At 44.0% G+C, this 20,340-nt stretch overlaps 2 protein-coding genes and 1 pseudogene across 8 annotated transcripts; 2 read left to right on the plus strand and 1 right to left on the minus strand.

Moving 5' to 3' along the window:
- Nucleotides 1–424: 424 nt before the first annotated feature.
- Nucleotides 425–13,170, minus strand: Slc25a53 (solute carrier family 25, member 53). Of its 4 annotated transcripts, none has more exons than XM_087600679.1 (4): nt 12,926–13,030; nt 8,456–8,515; nt 7,701–7,777; nt 425–2,897 (listed from the first exon to the last, which is right to left on the minus strand). In XM_087600679.1, exon 4 carries the CDS (start codon nt 2,864–2,866, stop codon nt 1,946–1,948), a length of 921 nt encoding a protein of 306 aa, XP_087456805.1. In that variant the 5' UTR covers nt 2,867–2,897; nt 7,701–7,777; nt 8,456–8,515; nt 12,926–13,030; the 3' UTR covers nt 425–1,945. The 4 variants fall into 4 exon arrangements, with proteins under 4 accessions (XP_087456805.1, XP_087456804.1, NP_001121074.1 ...); XM_087600678.1 differs by having other exon boundaries at nt 7,701–7,792; NM_001127602.2 differs by lacking the exon at nt 7,701–7,777 and having other exon boundaries at nt 12,926–13,170.
- Nucleotides 13,128–16,330, plus strand: Zcchc18 (zinc finger, CCHC domain containing 18). 4 transcript variants are annotated; one of them, NM_001402235.1, is made up of 4 exons: nt 13,128–13,361; nt 13,685–13,760; nt 13,909–14,048; nt 14,459–16,330. In NM_001402235.1, the coding sequence occupies exon 4, from the start codon at nt 14,584–14,586 to the stop codon at nt 15,763–15,765; it is 1,182 nt and encodes a 393-aa protein (NP_001389164.1). In that variant the 5' UTR covers nt 13,128–13,361; nt 13,685–13,760; nt 13,909–14,048; nt 14,459–14,583; the 3' UTR covers nt 15,766–16,330. The 4 variants fall into 4 exon arrangements, with proteins under 4 accessions (NP_001389164.1, NP_001389165.1, NP_001389163.1 ...); NM_001402236.1 differs by having other exon boundaries at nt 13,685–13,739; NM_001402234.1 differs by having other exon boundaries at nt 13,128–13,309; nt 13,685–13,739.
- Nucleotides 16,331–16,565: 235 nt separating this feature from the next.
- On the plus strand, nt 16,566–18,312 carry Vma21-ps1 (vacuolar ATPase assembly factor VMA21, pseudogene 1; annotated as a pseudogene).
- The last annotated feature ends 2,028 nt before the right edge of the window (nt 18,313–20,340 follow it).

Raw genomic sequence — 20,340 nt, forward strand, 5'->3', positions numbered from 1 at the left:
TCTGTAGACCAGGTTGGCCTCAAATTCAGAAATCTGCCTGCCTTTACCTCCTGAGTGCCATGATTAAAAGTATGCATTACCACTGCCTGGCTGCCAGTCTGACCTATAGAGTAAGTCATAGGACAGCAATGGCTACACAGAGAGACTCTGTCTCAAAAAGTGCACTGTGTGTGTGTGTGTGTGTGTGTGCGTGCGCATGTGCACACACATGCACATTTATAAGGACAATTTCGGTTCAGTTAGGAGGTGTGGGTAGAGGAATTTATCATGGTACCATGTATGAAGCAAGAACTGCAGCACATACCTTCGTAGGAACACTCAAAATTCTGGAGTTGAAAGGAGCACGAGAGTTGAGCGGTGTGATTCTGGTGCTAAAGACATTATAATCACAAGCATGCTGTAAATACCACAAACTCAGTAAATATTGTGGTTGAACATAATTTTATTGTCATTGTTATTGTCATTGGCATCATAATTAGCACAAAACTAAATCCACTATTAAAAGAAAGTAAACACATCCAAAAGGCATGTGTCTCATTGACAATGAGTCAGTAACATTATCTTCATGTAATAGGGATAGCACCCTGAGGATAGAGACCATATCACAGCTTGATAATCAATTCGATAATTCACCAACTTTATTGAGCACCTAGGCACAATGGAGGATTTAAAAATGCATACAAGAATCCCTGCTTTCAAGAAGTTTACAGACTAGTAGGAGGTATTGAAGAACGGCAAGAACATTAGGGCCACATGGGATCAGTGACATGAAGGGATCAGTGCATGTTGATGAGCTGAGAAAAAATGAATATCACAAAAGTAATGCAACATTCAGGTTTGGGGGGGGCGATAGAGAAGTGGCTCCATTTAGACAGTGCGATTGGAGCTGGACTTTTGTAAATTCGAGGTCTTTTATTGGGGAACAGTGCGAATGAAGAGAACAGTGTGGGGCAGAGTATATCCTTGGGTAAGTTCATGGAATGTCTGGGGAGTGAAAAACACTGTTTGGTTGGCTTATGCATTTCATGCATGTGTGGTAAAAAATGTGCAGAAAGTTATATGGGGTCCATATTGACAATGGCCTTTAATGGCAGGCTAAGATCATTACACTATAGAGCTGTTCACATCAACAGAATTAGCAATGAATTATGAAGAGATAAGTTCATGCTAAGTCCAAGTTTCTTATAGAAACTTAAATGGTTTGTAGGCAACAGAATCATATATATATATATATATATATGATATATAATATATATCAGATAACACCAAACCATCTATAGTAATATTTTTCTCTATTTGGCATGTAATTAAATTAAAATTCTTGCTTTAAAGTCTTTTTTCCTTCTATCCAGGCACCAAATGTTTTCTCAGCCCCATGTTTAGGATCAGCAGTGGCATCTTGAGGCATCTGATGGGTGGAAGTGAATCTAATCTAGGGTTGTTAATCAGAGCAGATACCCTGAAAATGGGACCCACAGCTTGAAGTGAGAGTGGCTGTGGTAGAGGCAGTGAGAAATGTTAGTAAAATATAGGCATCTTTGAAGTTGTCCTCAAAGTCTAGTGTAGTTCGTTGAACTTGGAGTTCCACTCAGCTTGCTCAGAGGGACACATAGAAGGACCCCAGACTCACAGTACTGAGTAGAGTCTTCTTTTAAAGTTTCCTCTTATTTACAAAAAGAAACCTTGAAGAAACGACATTTAATCTGGGCTACAGCTTATTTAAAGGCTCCAGGTTCTGTGTATAGCCTAGGGAGACTTTTCTTGACCAAGGAATCCTGGTAGGTTTTGTCTGTGACTAACAGGTGAAAAGTTACGAGCTTCTCACATGCAGTGACAGTTTGCAAGTAATGGTTGTTTTAGGTAACCAAGCCAAAGAAATATACTATACACAACCAACAAGGAAAGATTTAAAACAAAGATACCATAGCCACCGCATTTCCTTTGGTCAGTCTTTCATCTCTTTCTTGGTGTGTGACTTTCTCTGCAAGAAGTCATGAATAGCAGTAGTGAGGCCCCATGTCACACTGGACCTGAGGATGATCAGGGATCCTCCTCTATAAATCAGCAGGATTTTTCTACCTCGAGTGTCCCACACATCCTGCGCAGAGGCCCATAGGCTTGGCATTCTCTGCCAGCCAATATGAGACTGCATATTGGCAACTAGCACAATCAGAGGATACAGAATCAGGCAGGTAATGGTTCCATTGACACTACCAGACACCAAAGCAGGAACCCAATGGGGCAGGCCTTGCCTTGCCAAGCCATCCTGGATAGGATCCTTGAAGGAGAAATAGAGAGCACTTCCCAGGCTGTTTCTGACCAGGACTGGCCAGAAACCCCGATAATAGCCCAGTGACAGCCTCCCCCAAAGCCCATAAGAATTGAATTCCTTGAGAATGCTAAAGGTGCTAGGGAAGCAAGCTTGCTTTCGAGCATCCTGAAGCACATTCTGTACTCTCTCAAAGGGGCTAAGTGCTACAGCTTCTACTACACCTGACATGAGCCCCGCAGTCCAGCGCTGTCCAAGGGAGTGTGGCCCAACAGGGGAGAGAAAGCACAGCAAACTATCATAAGTGCCAAACAACAGAGTCCCTTGGAGGGTCTTGGAGAGAAGAGGAGGATAGATGCCCCGGTAGAAGTACTGAGGGCCTTCGTGCCAAAGCTGTCTCACAGCCTCTGACACTGCCACAGCATGGATCTGCTGCCGGAACACAACCTTATAGATAGGAAAGGTCAGGAAAGTAGACATAAAGTTGGAAATCGCCCCAAGGGTGTAGGCCTGTGACTGCCAGCTTTTCTTTCCTGGAACTTCTGCTCGTGTCTTGTGTTGAAGCTCCTTCCCAGCAGAGTTATTCTGCTCCTCCATGGTGAATACAACGGGACACAGGTGGAAGAAGCTAGCAAGAGGAGACAAGAAGTTAGGCTACCGTTTAAACGTCTTGACAAGGATTTTCCTGGTTTGGTCTGACATAGAACTATGAGAAACACATTTGACGGTTTCTAGAACAGACACGCCCTTAGGGAATTAATATTTCATCAACTTTAAATAAAATTTTGAATTTATTTCCCTTGATAGTGTGTGGTACCTTGGTGACACAGTAAAATTCAAACATTCAAAGAGTTATGATTAAGAATCATAGAAATAAGGAAACCTATTACCTTCGATTCTTAACCACGGGACTTGGCAATTTGAAAATGTCCCTGCATGTATGTATGAATACACTCACAGAGGTTAAAAGAGGACATTGGATCTCCCGGAGTTACAGGCAGTTTGAGTCACATTGATGTGGGACTAAGAACTGAACCTTGGTCTTCTGGTGAGCTGTTGCTTCACCCCCCACCCCAAACTTTGGATTTTATGGCCTACTGAATATGTAAGTCGTTTCTCTCTTGCCCATACTACATTTTACCACACAATGGGTTGATCTTAGGTGTTGTGTGTGCCAAGCAAGTCTAGAATCAGATTCACAGCCTCCAGCCCACAAGTTATTTTTAGTGTGTGTGTGTGGAGGGGGTGAGGGTAATATGTGTTTGTTAGTGTTTGTGTGTGTATATGTGTGTGTGTGTGTGTGCATGTTTGTCAGCATGTGTGTGTACTCAGGCATACACGTATGTGTGTGCATGAGCATCCTAGGAGAAGATCGAAATTGATGTTGGTTGTTTTCCACAAGTCTCTAACTTATTGTTTGAAATAGGGTATCTCATTGAACCTGCTGCTTACTAATTTGGCAAGAAGCTGATCAAAGAGTTCCAGAGGTCCTCCTGCTATTGCTTCCCCAGCTCTAGGACTACATGCATGTGCCACCCACCATGCCTGGCATTTTTATGTGGATGCTATGGAGCCAAGCTCTGCTCCTCGTCTTGCAGAACAAGCCTTTTACTGATTCAGCCCTCTCCCCATCAAAACATTTTGGTGGTTTTTTGTTTTTGTTTTTGTTTTTTTGTATTTTTATTGAATGTTTTATGTTATTCCTTTTTCTGGCCCTCCATTCTCCCACCCCCCCCCCGCTTTTAAAGTAGTAAAAAGTTGCAGTGAGAAGAAGCTTTTTTTCAAAGTCGGTTGTAAATTTGAGGGTAAGAACCTCCTCCCATCTACCTCTGTAGCTTCCTGCCCAAACTATAGCTGTCTCATGACAAGACCCTACTCCTCCATAATTGAAAGGAGGGAAGATTAGCTGCTTCTGGAAGTTCCTCCATGCCATGATGCACAGCACGTGACAGTTGTCAAGTTATTCACCTTTTATATGTATAGCTATAGAATATAGCAGGGTTTCTCGTTTTGTGCTCTACTGACATTTGGTGCAAGATCGTTCTTTATTCTTACTGTTGGTTTTAGCCACAGAAGGATGTTTATCAGGGTGCCTGGCTACTACTCACTGCATACCAGAATCACAAATCATGTTCCACATATGTAAGAATCAAACACCACCATCACGGCATGTAGCTCAGTTGACAGAATGCTTTCCTAGTTTTCATGAAGCCCTGTGTTTAAGTCCTATCACCCTATAAACTGCACACAATGGTGCATATATGTAACCCATCATTGGGTTGTAAAGACAAGGCAATGAGTTCAAGGTCATCCTTAACTACTTATTAAGTTCAAGGAAAAACATGAGACACCCCCACCCCCCACACACACTTAAGACATGGAGTAGTAGTATTAGATGCAATTTGGGGGCTAAGATGCAAAAGGGAAACTTCCAATCAAGAAAGAAACAAGAGCTAGTTGTGGTAACACAGACCTGTAATCTGAGCTACTTGGGAGGCTGGGGGTAAGAGATCACTTGAATCTGAATTTCAAAAGCTGCTTGATCTGTGTAGTGAAACCTTGTCAGAAGGGAGGGAGGGAGGGCACAGGGGAGGGAGAGAGGGAGGGTTTCATGGGCCTGAGAAGAGAGAGTGTGCAGCAGTAGCAGCTGACATATCAGGGAGAGGATGAAGAGAGCACATGCTGATCAAGACTGAAGGCACAAACAGGAAGTCTAGCCACAATTGTGGACTGCAAGTTTCACACAGAACCTAGAACACTGTGGTCTGTGGTTATGGCTCACTTAATAGGACAAAAGGCCAATGAAGCTAGGTTAGGTGCTACATGTAGGCTATACAGCCTTCTCTGGGATTCTGCACTCACAACTGGCTTTAGACTGCTTCTCCTAGAATCACCCTTGCCTGGCCCTGCCTGGCCCTGCCTGGCCCTGGCCTCTTGTCCTGTTCTAGCCCTAACCCTATAATATCATTTTGCAACCCCTTACTGAAGCCACACTCGTTTCTTGGTGATGGAGGAGGCTCACCCTTCTGTGTTCTGCCCATGAACATCTGCCCTGCTCCCAGCACTTCATGTTGTCCTAAAGCCTCAGCCTCCTTCACCTTCAAGGCCAGAGGGGGAGTAGAAGGCCCTGCGTTCCTGGGAAAGAGTTCGTCAGGGACAAAGGTTCAAGGGGGGGAGGCATTTCTTACATCCTTCTTGAATAATTCTGGGCACTTGGCAGTCACATCCATATCTCAAGAGTCAAAATGGACCCCTCCCCTACCTCTTCCTACCTAGGTCACTCAGACCTCTAAATCGACAGAAGCCTGGAACATTCCACAGCTCTCCCTTCTGAAGCTCACCTTGGCCTTAATGAGGACAAGTGATCAGATAAAAGGTTTTCACTTCATCTAACCCTGACTTCAGTAACATTCCAGTTCCTGCCCACATTTTTATATACTGGCAGTCTTACTTAGTAGACAGAAAATGATTTAGCATACTCACATTGTAAGCTCTGGTTCTGTTATCAACATCTTCTAGGACTTTAGAAATTTAATGACCTCTTGGAGCCTCTTTTACTTTAGTTATACAATTATCAGGCAAGGAATACTGCTCTGTCAGCATCCTCCAAACTGTATTCTGTCACAAGGGCTCAGATGTGGAAGATTTTTTACCTGTGGTTGATAATGGTGTTGTACTTTTATACCATGAATCCCTTCTACCATTTATGTCAATAATTTTGAGGGATTAAAAGTGAACAGTAATCAAGAAGCACCATACTTTAAGTATCTCATACATCATTTTAAAACTCTGATTACTTGTATTTTACCTAGGAAAGAAAGGTCATGCTTGTCTTGAGAATTTTTCTCTTAAGATACGTTGGGGAATCACAGAAAAACACAGATGGTTATGCACTCATTGATAAGTTAGGACAAAACGGCAACCAACAGATTGGGAAAAGATCTTTACCAATCCTACAACAGATAGAGGGCTCATATCCAAAATATACAAAGAACTCAAGAAGTTAGACCACAGGGAGACAAATAAACCTATTAAAAATGCGGTTCAGAGCTAAACAAAGAATTCACAGCTGAGGAATGCCGAATGGCTGAGAAACACCTAAAGAAATGTTCAACATCTTTAGTCATAAGGGAAATGCAAATAAAAACAACCCTGTGATTTCACCTCACACCAGTGAGAATGGTAAGATCAAAAACTCAGGGGACAACAGATGCTGGCGAGGATGTGGAGAAAGAGGAACACTCCTCCATTGTTGGTGGGATTGCAGACTGGTACAACCATTCTGGAAATCAGTCTGGAGGTTCCTCAGAAAATTGGACATTGAATTACCTGAGGACCCTGCTATACCTCTCTTGGGCATATACCCAAAAGATGCCCCAACATATAACAAAGACACATGCTCCACTATGTTCATAGCAGCCTTATTTATAATAGCCAGAAGCTGGAAAGAACCCAGGTGCCCTTCAACAGAGGAATGGATACAGAAAATGTGGTACATCTACACAATGGAAGATTACTCAGCTATCAAAAACAACGAGTTTATGAAATTCGTAGGCAAATGGTTGGAACTGGAAAATATCATCCTGAGTGAGCTAACCCAATCACAGAAAGACATACATGGTATGCACTCATGGATAAGTGGCTATTAGCCCAAATGCTTGAATTACCCTAGATCCCTAGAACAAACGAAACTCAAGACGGATGATCAAAATGTGAATGCTTCACTCCTTCTTTAAATGAGGAAAAAGAATACCCTTGGCAGGGAAGGGAGAGGCAAAGATTAAAACAGAGACTTAAGGAACACCCATTTAGAGCCTGCCCCACATGTGGCCCATACATATACAGCCACCCAATTAGACAAGATGGATGAAGCAAAGAAGTGCAGACCGACAGGAGCCGGATGTAGATCTCTCCTGAGAGACACAGCCAGAATACAGCAAATACAGAGGCGAATGCCAGCAGCAAACCACTGAACTGAGAATAGGTCCCCTATTGAAGGAATCAGAGAAAGAACTGGAAGAGCTTGAAGGGGCTCGAGACCCCATATGTACAACAATGCCAAGCAACCAGAGCTTCCAGGGACTAAGCCACTACCCAAAGACTATACATGGACTGACCCTGGACTCTGACCTCATAGGTAACAATGAATATCCTAGTAAGAGCACCAGTGGAAGGGGAAGCCCTTGATCCTGCCAAGACTGAATCCCCAGTGAACGTGATTGTTGGGGGGAGGGTGGTAATGGGGGGAGGATGGGGAGGGGAAGCCCATATAGAAGGGGAGGGGGAGGGGTTGGGGGATGTTGGCCGGGAAACCAGGAAGGGGAATAACAATCGAAATGTAAATAAGAAATACCCAAGTTAATAAAGATGGAAAAAAAAAAAGATACGTTGGGGAATAGATCCAGAACTGAATTCTGCCTTCATTGCTTACTTAGCTGTGCGATCTGGGAGACGGACAGGAAAGTTGATGTCTCACATTCTTCAGCTCTAAAGTAGTGACAATAATGTCTATAACACAAAGGACTGATATAAAATTAGTAACAACATGAGATAAAGTTGCCAAAAACCTAGGACTTGGTGCTTTAAAATTATCCAAAATGATTATTCCCAACATCATTATCTGTTTTCACAAAGTACACATTCCCGAAGACTATCTAGAGCCAGATAAAGTGACATGCTGGAACATATCCACTGTTCCTCTGGGAGCCAGGGAAGAGCTTTCTTTTAGGCTCAACATAACCTTCCAGGAGAACCTGGCACCCTAACATTAATTTCAAATGGAATGGAGAAGGGGCTTGGAGGCTGCCTTGAACAATCACTATCTAAAAACCTTATGATCTGTCTCCCATGTCTACAAAACCAATCAAATGAGCATATGAGAACTAAGACGTCCCTGGCTAGTCTAGTGCAGATAGGCATCATGGTGGGCATCCTATGAATCAGCCCTGCATCTATCTGTTCATTTGGAGAAATTCTCAGCCAGTCTTTTGGTCAGTTACAAAAAGCACATTATCAATCATCTTTTTTTTTTTAATAAATATTTTTTTCTTTTTTTTTTCAGAGCTGAGGACCAAACCCAGGGCCTAGGCAAGCGTTCTACCACTGAGCTAAACCCCCAACCCCCTCAGTCATCTTTTAAGTCATGGGCAAATCACTATGGAGCTGGAGATAGATAGGATTTGCTACCTGTCCTCAAGGATGTGGGACTTGAGTCGGGTAGACAGTTCAGCAATGGACTAACTCACACTGGAAGACAAAATAAACATCACATGGTCAAAAAAGAGAAAGAACAATATATTTTACACAGGACAAGGAAAACTCAATGCTGGCAAGGATGTGGAGAAAACACATCCATCATCTATTGTTTATGGAAATGTGAGTTAGCATAGACACCATGGATATCAGTGTGAATGGTCCCCCAAAAAAGGAAAAAAAAGGAGATAGTTCTGCTATTCCTCTCCTGAGTATATACCTGGAAAAACTTCAATGGGCTTACCAAAGAGACATCTACTCTTTTTTTTTTTTTCTTTTTTCCGGAGCTGGGGACCGAACCCAGGGCCTTGCGTTTGCTAGGCAAGCGCTCTACCACTGAGCTAAATCCCCAACCCACCAAAGAGACATCTAAATTGGTCAAGTTTGTTACCACATTATCCATGATGGTGATTACAGAATCAGTCTAAGCACCATTAACAAATGAATGGATAATGAACTTGAGGTGTGTATATTAGTAAATGAAATATTATTGCATCATAAAAAAAGAGCAAACCCTTTCATCTACGGCAAGATGGAAGAAACTAAATGATGCTATTCTAAGTGGAATTAGTCTGGAACAGAACATCAACTATCACATGCTTTTATAAAGTAGAAACTTAAAGATTGTAGACTTGTAAGTAGAAGACTAATTGTTAGGGATTGGGAAGGTAGGGGGTACAAGAAGAATGGTTCGATATGATGGTGCATGCTCTATTCGTATCAAACTGAACCCCATTCAAGTGCTAAAGATCTGCAAAAGTCAGGAGTCACTCTCTCCATAAGATTTTTCCAGTGCACTAAAATGTGCCATTAATATGTGTTATGGTCTCAGGAAAGGGGTGGCACCAGCCTTAAGTAAGTTACCTCTTGTTAGGGGGATAAGTGGAAATAGGTGTTTTACACTGAGGAAGAGACCTAAAGGACAAAAAACCAATGTTGGCAGGGATAGGTGCTTCTAGAACACTGGTCACCCACTAGAACCCGTGGGTCACGAACCCTTTTTGGGTCAAAGGACCCTTTCACAGGGGTTACCTAAGATAATCTGCATACCAGATATTTATATTATGATTCGTAACAATGCTCCCAACACCCCCCCCCAAAAAAAACCAGACAAGTAGAGGCTAATAAAAGGAGTCATAAAGAGGGCCATGTTTTTGTTTATTTTCTTCATTGAGAGCATTATAGTCAGACAATCCTCAGTTTGAATTCTGCTCTGCTATTACCTGACTTTATGACCTTAGTCAATTCTCTCCAATCTTTGAATCTAAATATCATTATTGTTTTAATTTGTATTTCTTTCTTATTTTGGTGGAGGGGGTGGCACCATGTCATTGAGGAGATGAGAGAACAATTGGGGCCCTCAGTTCTCTTCTTCCACACCGTCAGTTCCCAGACCGACCTCTGGTGATCAGGCTTAGTAGCAATCACACTCACCAGCAGCCACCTCACCCCCTGTATCACGCACTATTTTTAAAGCGATTTTTGTATCAAGAATATAAAGAGCCTGTGCCATAAATTTTCATTTTTTAAGTCAAGTGGTAGCAGCAAAGCTCAAATCACAACAAAACCAACATGTTTTAATGGCTAATAGAATCTAATGTTCTAATAGAATCTTCTACTAGACGCTTTATTTTATCCTGTTTTTATTTTTCTCTTTAGTGTCAGGGATCAAAATCGGGGTTATGATTTACATACTAAGAAGATACTCTTCTGGCAAACTGCATCCCCAGCCTTGCAGGATACATTTATGCTTTCGCCTCAAAATGGAGATGGAAGGTACTCATGGGTTCTGGAGTTGGCTGGCCCTGGACTGTCATCCCGGCGGCGGCTCCACTTCCAAGTAGTACAGCCTTATGCAAGCCACTTCACCTCCTTGAAACTCAATTTGCTACGCTGAAAAATGGTGTGTGATGCCTGTGTCAGCAGGGCTGCCGAGAAGTTTAAATGAGATAACCAATGTAAAGTTCCTGGCACAGAGGAGGTTGCCAAAAGTAGCCACTATTATTTCATCTGAAAGCTTTGCCTCCCAATCCTCAAGCTTTTAAGGTTCATTTGTCAAAATCCGAAAATGTGGCCTCATTAGAACCATCCTTTGGTGCACACTCCCATCCACGTGGCCAGAGATAAAAGATGTTCTGCATCCCAAAGGATTTTGCTAGTAACTTTGCTCTAAAATATTCTTGCTTCAACCTCTGAACCTATACCCAATCCGTTCTTCTCATTATTCTTCGATCAGACCTTTCGAGTCTCTCCTTTAGTTCCTTATCTTACCTACCTGGTCCAACAGAACATCTACTTTGGTGATAAAGCCAGTGGAAACACAGAACAAGGGTCTGCTATGAGGTCGCTGTCTAACATGATACTAGGGAGCAGAGCAAAATATGAAGAAAACCCACCAGGCACTCCCAGTCCCAGCCCTAACTCTGTAAGGTAAACTGCCTGTCTCCTATGTACCTCTAAGGCTCTCTAACTTTACCACCACTATTCCACCCCCAAGAGGAAGACTTCAACATCAATAGAGAAGGTACTCCCTTCCAAATTTGGATTGTTTGTGTAATTCTAATCACTACAGTTGTAAATAAGAAGGCAGACAGGAATAGGTGAAATATCTTAGCAGGTTGAAGGCAAAGCCCAGGATAATGGCAGGGTTTCAAATGTTCCCATGCGTCCAAGCATCAAGAGTCCAGTGCAAACCCTACAGGGGCCTCCTAGCTACCATCTACATGGGAGAACTGTTACCTGCTAAGAACCAGAAGCAGGAAAAAATGGAGCAGGTTTTCTAGTCTCTGGCTTCACAGCCCATTCGCTTTGGACAGCCTTGCATGCCGTTTCCATGGAGTTGCTCCTTCTCTGGAGCCATTATGCCAAATCCAGCAAAGGAGAAGTCCCCTGAAGAGCTCACAGAAGGGCAACCTAGCAACCTAGCCTTGAGCCAGGAAATGAAAGAGCTATATCAGCAGCAGCAGCAACGAGCTGTGGTGTGGGGGTTAGGTCAAATGATGTTTTGTTTCTCACACGTTGTCCTCAAGCAGGTGTTGAAAGAGGAAGATGTTATGAAGGTTGTAGAGCAGTGAGTGATTCTTAACTGTTTGGAGGCCGCAGGCCCATCTGAAAATTTATAGAGCTATGGGATCAGAAAAAATATATGCTCGAATGCTTTGCATGCAGTTTCAAGAAGAACTTGAGGTAGGAACGTCTGCTCTGGGATTAAGTTTCATGGCAAATAGACTGTGGACAAACATTTAAGTGGCAGAGTCATTTATTGATGCCTTCAGCATGGTGTGGTGTTTAGAACAGTGGTTCATGTTCATGGCTTCTCTATAACCCAGAATCAATTAGAGCAACGGGCAAAATACAAATGACGTCGTTCATCCCCAGTGGCAGTAAAGCCAAATCTCCAGAGCTGGAGCCCAGGAATGTGCATGTCTGACAAACCCTCGACAAAGATTCTGTGGTAGCCAGCTGGGAGCCCACACTTTAGTTTGTAGCATGAATTCAGGATTGAGAGCTCTGGCTTCACCTGTAATTTTAAGCAAGTCATCTCTGAGTCCGATTTCCTTTGGTGGTCAGACAGAAATGCTGCTTTTTTTTTTTTTAATCATAGTGTGGTTTATTTTAGTGTGAAAATGGGAGCAAAAACGTGCCTCAGTTTCCTCCTTGGTACAATGCATACCATAAAGGTTGCCGTTCTCTTCTTTCCCATCTCTCCCCACTCCTCTCATCAGCACAACCATTATATTAACAAAGCTGCTGAGATAGTTTGTGGATATGTATGTACGAGTGAAAATGCTCTCTCTGCGTAGCCCAGCACAGGGCACAGTGTTGGCATCAACACAGAGGAAAATGCTGGCATCAACAGAACAGCTGACCGAGGTGCAAAATCGGACGCTACTAGCTTCTTTGCTGCATGATATAGGACAGGGTGCCTAAGCTCCTGGTAGCTCAGTTTTCTCATCTGTAAGTTGCAGACATCAGTTCTTGATCATTAATTTTATGTAGCCCTATACTGGTCCTATCATCCTCCTCTTGGCTTTTTTCCACTAACTAGTAAGGGGTGTTTACAGGCTAGATGCCAGGGCTGGGGTGAGAGCGGTTGATTCTGTGTTTCCTACCCATAGTGCCTAGGTGCTTACATCCCCCTCTCTGTTAAAATGGGTACACTGTTACGTTTTAGCGCAAGACTGGTGGAAGAATAAACGAGAAATCCGTGCAAGCGCACTGGCCACACAGAAGTGCTCAGCAAATGCTATCCCCCTTCCCCCCTATACAAAGGTGAAGAACTCTCATTGTTCACTTGGTTTCGGTCCCACCTCCTGTTTTAGGCTTCTGGTCGCAAAGCATCCGAGGGGAGCCAAAGCGGAAGGCGATAGGAAGAAGGGAAGAGAGAGGAAGCTGCAAACTCACGAATGAAATGTAAATGGGCCAGGTCCGTGAGTCCAAGCTGCACTTGACGCCACGCTCGCTCCCGCGCCAGTCTGCCGCAGCCCCCTCCAGCAGGTTCCCCCCTCTGGCAGGCATTAGCATCCTGGCCCAGGCTTTGCCGGGAGGCCGCCCCTGCTCACTGCTGATTGGCCATACCACTACCTTCGTCACTCTCTTTTGTCTCAATGGGCAGAGGCTAAAAGCAGCCGCTGCAGCTCTGCAGGCTGAACTGAGGGCGGGGGCAGCTGCAGCTGCCTTGGAAACGCGCTGCGTCTCTACTACCCCTGGCTGGGCAGCCCTGCAAAGAGCCTAGCCCAGACAGCTCAGGGGCTGAGACGCCATCCTTTCTCCTGTAGGCCCTAAGAGGTGAGACAGCTCTTCACAGCAGACCCTGAGCATCCTCTGCCCATCTACGAAGGTAAAAAAAAGGGAGGTGCAACCGCATAATGCGGAGATGGGAGGATAGAAACCTTAATATTTTGGGCTTCAGAATTGGCAAGTTCGAGGCAAGGAAATGAACACCCTAGCGGTTGGGCTATATGGTATGAGGTGAGTTTCACCTGGATGCTATCTAGAATTTGCTTAGATTGGAGAGGGGATTTTTTTTTTCCAGGAAGGTAGAAAAGGACAATGCGTAATGATTCACAATCCGTTTATCCTGAAACCCCCTTTCTCTCATCTCTTCAGGGATAGAAATACAGAGGTGGGAGGGTATCCAATGTCTCTTCTTTTTCTCCATAGCAGCCCATCAAAGCCGATTTCAAACGTGAATTCTGTGTGACTGATTGCAGAGCTGGTAGGCCGCTGTTTTCCCCGGGTAAAATGGATTGGGGGAGGGGTGGGCCCTTTTGGCATTTATTCTGAAGGTAGGGTTTTTCTTCCTGGCGACAATGGCGCCTGGGAGGGCATGATGAGACTGCTGACGTCTCAGACCCTTCTCCTCCCTTCCTTTTGCTGTGGCGCAGTATAAACTGGAGGCCCAGAACCCCTGGATCTGAGAGCCTGTGGTCAGAGATCAGCCCTACCCGGACAAGAACTATTACGGAAAGCACCTGTTGCAAAGGCTCGGCTTGAAATAAAGGTGGAAGCCAGTTTCTGAGCTCTGGTAAGAATCATAGAAAAGGGGGAGGGGCAGGGGGTGGGGGAGGGGGAACTTGCTACCTAATATATTTAAGGCTTTACTTATTAATTCTGTAAGGTTTACTCTATTGCCTTCTATTTGAGAGCCTAGTAGGGGCTCCAAAGGCTATTGTAGCTAGAATTCCAAGCAACAGTTGTCGCCTCTCCTAAAGAAAAGGCAGTGGGGTGGGGTCCAGAAGGGAGGGAGGGAGGGAGGGAGGGAGATGTGACTGACAAAGGCACCACTAGCATAGAGAAACTATTGCTCCTCAAGGTTGTGAAGTGGGAAAATATTCAAGATTGTAGAAAATGTTATTAGAAGCTTGTTTCCAAGTCCATTGTTATTTATTTATTTATTTATTTATTTATTTATTTATTTATTTATTTATTTTACAGCTCCTACCCAAGCGCAAGGAAGATACTGCCCGGGAACGTTTCTTTGGAGGTTTCTGCAGACTAGGCCGTTTTTGTTAGCAGAAAGTCCAAGTATCTTGTATTCAGATACCCAATTGTTGTCAGGCATGGCTAGCCTCCTTGCTAGGATGGGTAACAGTCGCCGTCAGAATGCAGCTTTTATGCCTTTGGCCCATTCCATGCTGAGGGCCCTGGGGAGGAGCCTCGGTCCTTTGATAGCTAACATTGCAGAGAGAAACATACAGTCGTTCTCTGGGAGGGCCGAGCTAGCCCCGGGGGAAGAAACCTTTGAGAACTGGCTAAGCCAAGTCCATGAGGTCCTGCCAGATTGGCCCATGTCTGAAGAGGATAAGATTAAACGCCTGATGAGAACCCTTAGGGGCCCTGCCCGGGAGGCCATGCGTTTGTTCCAGGCTGACAATCCCAATCTAAACGTAGCAGAATTTTTGCGGGCAATGAAGTTGCTGTTTGGGGAATCTGAGAGCAGTATAACAGCACATGGCAAATTTCTAAACACCCTGCAGGCACAGGGAGAGAAACCATCCCTGTATGTGATCCGTTTAGAGGTGCAGCTGCAGAATGCTATCCAGGCAGGGGTCCTTCCTCAGAGCGAGGCAAACAGAACTCGCCTGCACCAGCTCCTTGTAGGGGCTGAGCTGAGTAGGGAGCTGCGCATCAAGCTTAAGGGTCTTCTCCAAATGCACGCGCATAACGAGCAGGAGAGCCTTCCCGACTTCCTGGAGTTAATCAGGATGATCAGGGAGGAAGAGGATTGGGATGAGACTTTCCTTAGAAATAAGCGGCCCAGGAGATCTGAGACAGTAATGGAGCGGGCAGCCAGCCCTGTCGTCTTTCAGGGCTCCCTGCCTATAGTGATTGGCAGTGCTGACTGTAACGTGATAGAGATAGATGATTCCCAGGATGATTCAGATGAGGATGTGATCCTGGTGGAGCCTGAGGACCCTCCACTCTCATCCCCAGGTACCTCATCCCTCAGAGGCACAGTCAGTACTCAGGAAGAAATGCTAGTTATTGAATCCCCTGATGAATCTGATGAGGAGTCTCCTTCCACTAGCAGTGGTTCTGGGCAAAGGAATAATGGGCCCGGGGATGTAGGCAGAACCAGAAAGCGAAAGTACCCCATCCGCTGTCCTCATTGTGGTGAAGAGGGCCATGCCAAAGAAACCTGTGACAATACCAGCAACAAGGGCCAGGTTTTTGAGAATCTGATTGTCACTCTGCAGGAGCTGACTCATATGGAGAGACCAAAGCCCCCTGCACCATACTAAGGTGTGTGCCTCAGCCCCAGATCAACGTTTAAGTCTCCTCAAAAGCTAATTCTGGAGGGAAAAGGGATGGGGTGGGCTTCTAACATAAGGAATTCATTTAAAACAAGCTTTTCTTGGGAGAAGAAAAAGCAGACTGGGTTACCATGCAAGACAGAGGCATGGGCCCATATCATTCCTTGCTCATTCCACTAACTGCTTAATGGTTGTTTCTCTGTGTGTCTTTCTCTGGTGATTTTAATCTATCTGTGAAGTGGTATCTCTTTGAACCTTCCAAGTGAAATTAAAAAGAAAAAACCTAAAGTGCACATTACCTGAAACCCCCACCCTGATACAATCGTCGTCAGTCCTTTGGTGAATGTCCTTGTGATCTTTCTCTGGACCTTTGTGCCTAGGTATATATGTATTGATAAAAGTGATCATATAAGTGCTGTTCTATAGTATGTATTTTTTCATCGCGCAGTATATATTGTGGACTTCTAAATAAATGAATATATAACCATCTAATGTCATGCATACTATATATCTGGGGAAGACAAATAAAGACTGAAACTAACTGTAACAACTACAGTGGGGGTGTTTTATTTAAAGGGAAGAGGGGAAGTTGAAATGAGCTACGTAGCTCTTCCACATCTGTTATAACTACTGGCCTGCCTCCTAGTTCATACAGCCATCTGCACCAACTAGTTAATGTCCCAATATCCTCAAATATATCCTGAGAAGTCTGTCCATTGCCCAAAAGAGGAGCCGTCCCTGTCCATCTGGTTCTGCCTTACCTCTTGGCCTAAGATCAGAGGCCGAGGATGATTTCTGGTATCTCTCTTTGGGCATCCTTCCTGTGGGAACATTAGTCTTTCACTGAAATACCTGATGGAGAATAGCTGCATATAAGGCTGACAGCAGAGTGAAGATGAATGCTGATCTAAAGATCTGAAGCATTTATAAGGTTTATTTTTATTTGAAGTATAGGGCTTTTAGCCTGCGTGTATTATGAGCCTACAGAGGCCAGAAGATGGTGTCGGGTCCCCTGGTACCTGAAGTTTGTAAGCCACTCTATGGATAGGTACTGTGAACAAAAACTGGGTCTTCAAGGGCATTAAGTGCTCTTGACTGCTGAGATACCTCTGCAGCGGCAGTCTGCATCATTTTACCCCACTATAATTCGGTTTGCACAGGTCTGTCTGAGAAGGGGGTGGATAGCAGTGGTAGCTGGCTTGTCAGGGACAGAAGTAGAGGCCAGGTGCTACATCAAGCTGTACAGCCTTCTCTGGGATTCTGCACTCACAACTGGCTTTAGACTGCTTCTCCTAGAATCACCCTTGCCTGGCCCTGCCTGGCCCTGCCTGGCCCTGGCCTCTTGTCCTGTTCTAGCCCTAACCCTATAATATCATTTTGCAACCCCTTACTGAAGCCACACTCGTTTCTTGGTGATGGAGGAGGCTCACCCTTCTGTGTTCTGCCCATGAACATCTGCCCTGCTCCCAGCACTTCATGTTGTCCTAAAGCCTCAGCCTCCTTCACCTTCAAGGCCAGAGGGGGAGTAGAAGGCCCTGCGTTCCTGGGAAAGAGTTCGTCAGGGGCAAAGGTTCAAGGGGGGAAGGCATTTCTTACATCCTTCTTGAATAATTCTGGGCACTTGGCAGTCACATCCATATCTCAAGAGTCAAAATGGACCCCTCCCCTACCTCTTCCTGCCTAGGTCACTCAGGCCTACAAAGTCACAGGATCCTTAATCTTTCAGATTTATAGCTTTAACCTCTTCTCTATAACTTTCAAATCTATCCCGATTCCCAAATTATAAGATCATTTCTGCTTGGGATGCTCATTTTTTCTCAGTCTTACTCTGATTTGTGGGGTGAGGGTGGGGTAGTTTCCCAGATTTACAGGTTCCCTCAGAGAGTAGCTAGCTTTGAGAAATATATACTATACCCACACAGCCATCCTTCTCACTGCTGTTAGCTTGGCAGTCCAGTGTGGACTGCTCATTGGAAAAAGCTAGTCTGTAACTCACCCTCTTGTCTTCCTTCCCCATCCTTTCAAGTATAGAAACCTGAAGGTGAATTTTTATTTCACCAAAAATGATGCAAGGCTGATTGTTTCTATGTTTCTTTGTGGGCCACTGGATTTTCCTTTATTCAAGAAATAAGTACAGACTTCCGATGTGATAATTGGCCTAGCACTGTCACCCTCCTAGTGGCTGCTGAGTCCTGCCAGCTACCCAGTGCCTGCTGCTGCCCTGAGGCCACACCACGGAGCTCCTTGACAAAGCAGCCCCAATCCCGTTGCAGCCTCCAGAGTTTAGAAATGAAACATCTTTATCTTTCTCTTCAATCTTGAAGACACTCCTGTTCATTACAGCTTTAAGGAGCAGTCCCTATCTGATTGTATTTTACAACTAAATCCTATATATGTGAAGGTGCTTCTGGAATGTCCAACAGAGACAGCTATTTTTATGCTGCAATTATTGCTGTTCATGTGGTTCTAGCCCTGTTGGTCTATGTGGCCTGGAACGAAGGCTCGTGACAGTGGCATGAAGGCAAACAGGATTAGAGTGAACATCACCTTTTGGTAGCATGAAATTTATTTTTGGAATATGTGAAATACTTCTGGGATGTTGACAATAAATATATTATTTGAGTAAAGTTGAAAGAACATGTTTAAAAATAGAATTGTGTGCAAACTTGGTATAGTAGTACATGCCTTTAATCCCAGCACTCTGGAAGAGGCAGGTAGATCTCTATGAGTTCAAGGCCAGCCTGATATACAGAGTGAGTTCCAGGACAGCCAGGCAACATGGAGAAACCCTGTCTCAAAATAATAAAAATGAAAAAGAGAAATATGTATGGGGAGAAAGCCTGGCATTTCTGGCTTCCATTTTGTGGCCTTCCCCTTTTCTTTCAGGTTACCTGTTTACTTTTGCACACAGGCATGTATGTCAATCACTTAAGGAGTGCCTCCATTCTTCCACCCCTCTTCAAGGCTAAATGCATAGGGTAAGTCAGTGTCCTAAAACTGTAGTCACCATGGATTCTAGGAATAGCAGAATCTCACCGGAAAGCCGGTTCTTCAGGTGAGGGCAGGTCTCTATGACAGCACAACTGTATGCCAGTATAGAAATAATCAACTTTAGTGAACCAGACTGAATCTCGAAAGCAATTACAGCATTAAGGACTTCATCAGACCACCGAGCAGGGCTGGGACTGGGGTGATATGATAAACTAGGCCATACTCAGAGGAGGCCTGCTTAATTACACACACCTCCCGCCCCTTGCCTTAGTCCTCCACTATTTAAACCTAACCAAAAGATGGATTTGGGGATATCTGTCTCTTCCCAATATGGTCACTTGAATAAATCCATATCTGCATTTTATTATTATATGTCTGATTAATGTTTTAGGGATAGCTAGCCCGCCCTTTTGAGAAGACCCAATGATGCCTGTGTTGTTCAGATTCCTCTTAGCTCTGAGCAGCACCCCTTTGGAACGAGGAGGGTCTTATAACCCAGTATAGGTAAAGGGTAATCAGAGTTTCTTCAGGGCCATATCCAAGACAGAAAGTCAAGGAAAGTCAGTGCTTCTATGAACCAATTTGGAAATGAGAGATTGTTTACTTAGGCATGTTATGGAGAAGGAATAATAATCCATAAACCAAGGATGAAACACATGTGCATTCATGTGTATGTCTACATACACACGTACATGCTTGTGTATACATACACACATATACATGTGTATGTCTACATACACATACATATACATATGTACATACATATATACATATGTATATATACATGCACATACATACATATACATGTATATACATATACATACACATATGTATGCATATAAGTATATATTTAGTTTGTGTGGTGAAAAAATACAGCTCTCAGCTCCAACAGGAAGAGATAGCTTATTTGGAGCCAAATTTAGCGAGGATGGCCTTGAAACATGGATTTAGGAGTGTCCTCAAACACATGTTCCATTTTGGAAGCAATTTCATGGAGTCTTTATAGTAACAGAACAAATATAGTTTTGTTTGTTTTGTACAATGTGCGTGCACACCTTCATATCACAACTTGCATATGGGTTCAAGTACAGCTTAGGTGAATTGGGTCTGTCTCTCTATCATGTGGGTCATGGAGCTTGAACTCACATCATCAGGCAAGTGCCTTTACCTGCTGAGCCATCTCACCGGTCCAGCACTATGATTAAAGGAGCAAACACAGAGTTGATCCATCCCTTGTTTCCAGTGATGCACCATTACAAGTCCATTGAGAAAATCAGCCTACACACATACAGGTTTGTGAGTGTAACTATTTTTCTGGGAAGATTTTCCAAGGAGTGAAGTTGCTGGGCCAAGGACTAGACTCACCAGAAAGCAGAGAGCGAGGGAGTCCTTAGCATGAGCTGCTTATGCTTCACATTTTCACATGCTTCCTCATTTCCTAAATTGTCTTTAATATTCCTTTATCTCTGAGCTACTAGAGACTGTAATATGTAAGAATCAATTCAGCTTTAAAATCCTCCAAATCAAGTTTTCAAATGATTACAAGATTTGTTTCCATGGAATTTTTCAATC

The sequence above is a fragment of the Rattus norvegicus genome, chromosome X (assembly GCF_021556685.1).
Source record: "Rattus norvegicus strain SHRSP/BbbUtx chromosome X, alternate assembly SHRSP_T2T, whole genome shotgun sequence".
Classification (NCBI taxonomy): domain Eukaryota; kingdom Metazoa; phylum Chordata; class Mammalia; order Rodentia; family Muridae; genus Rattus; species Rattus norvegicus.

Coding starts and splice junctions, on each gene's coding strand:
- Slc25a53 (NM_001419570.1), bottom strand. CDS start 2,866: ATGGAGGAGCAGAATAACTCTGCTGGGAAGGAGCTTCAACACAAGACA.
- Zcchc18 (NM_001402235.1), top strand. CDS start 14,584: ATGGCTAGCCTCCTTGCTAGGATGGGTAACAGTCGCCGTCAGAATGCA.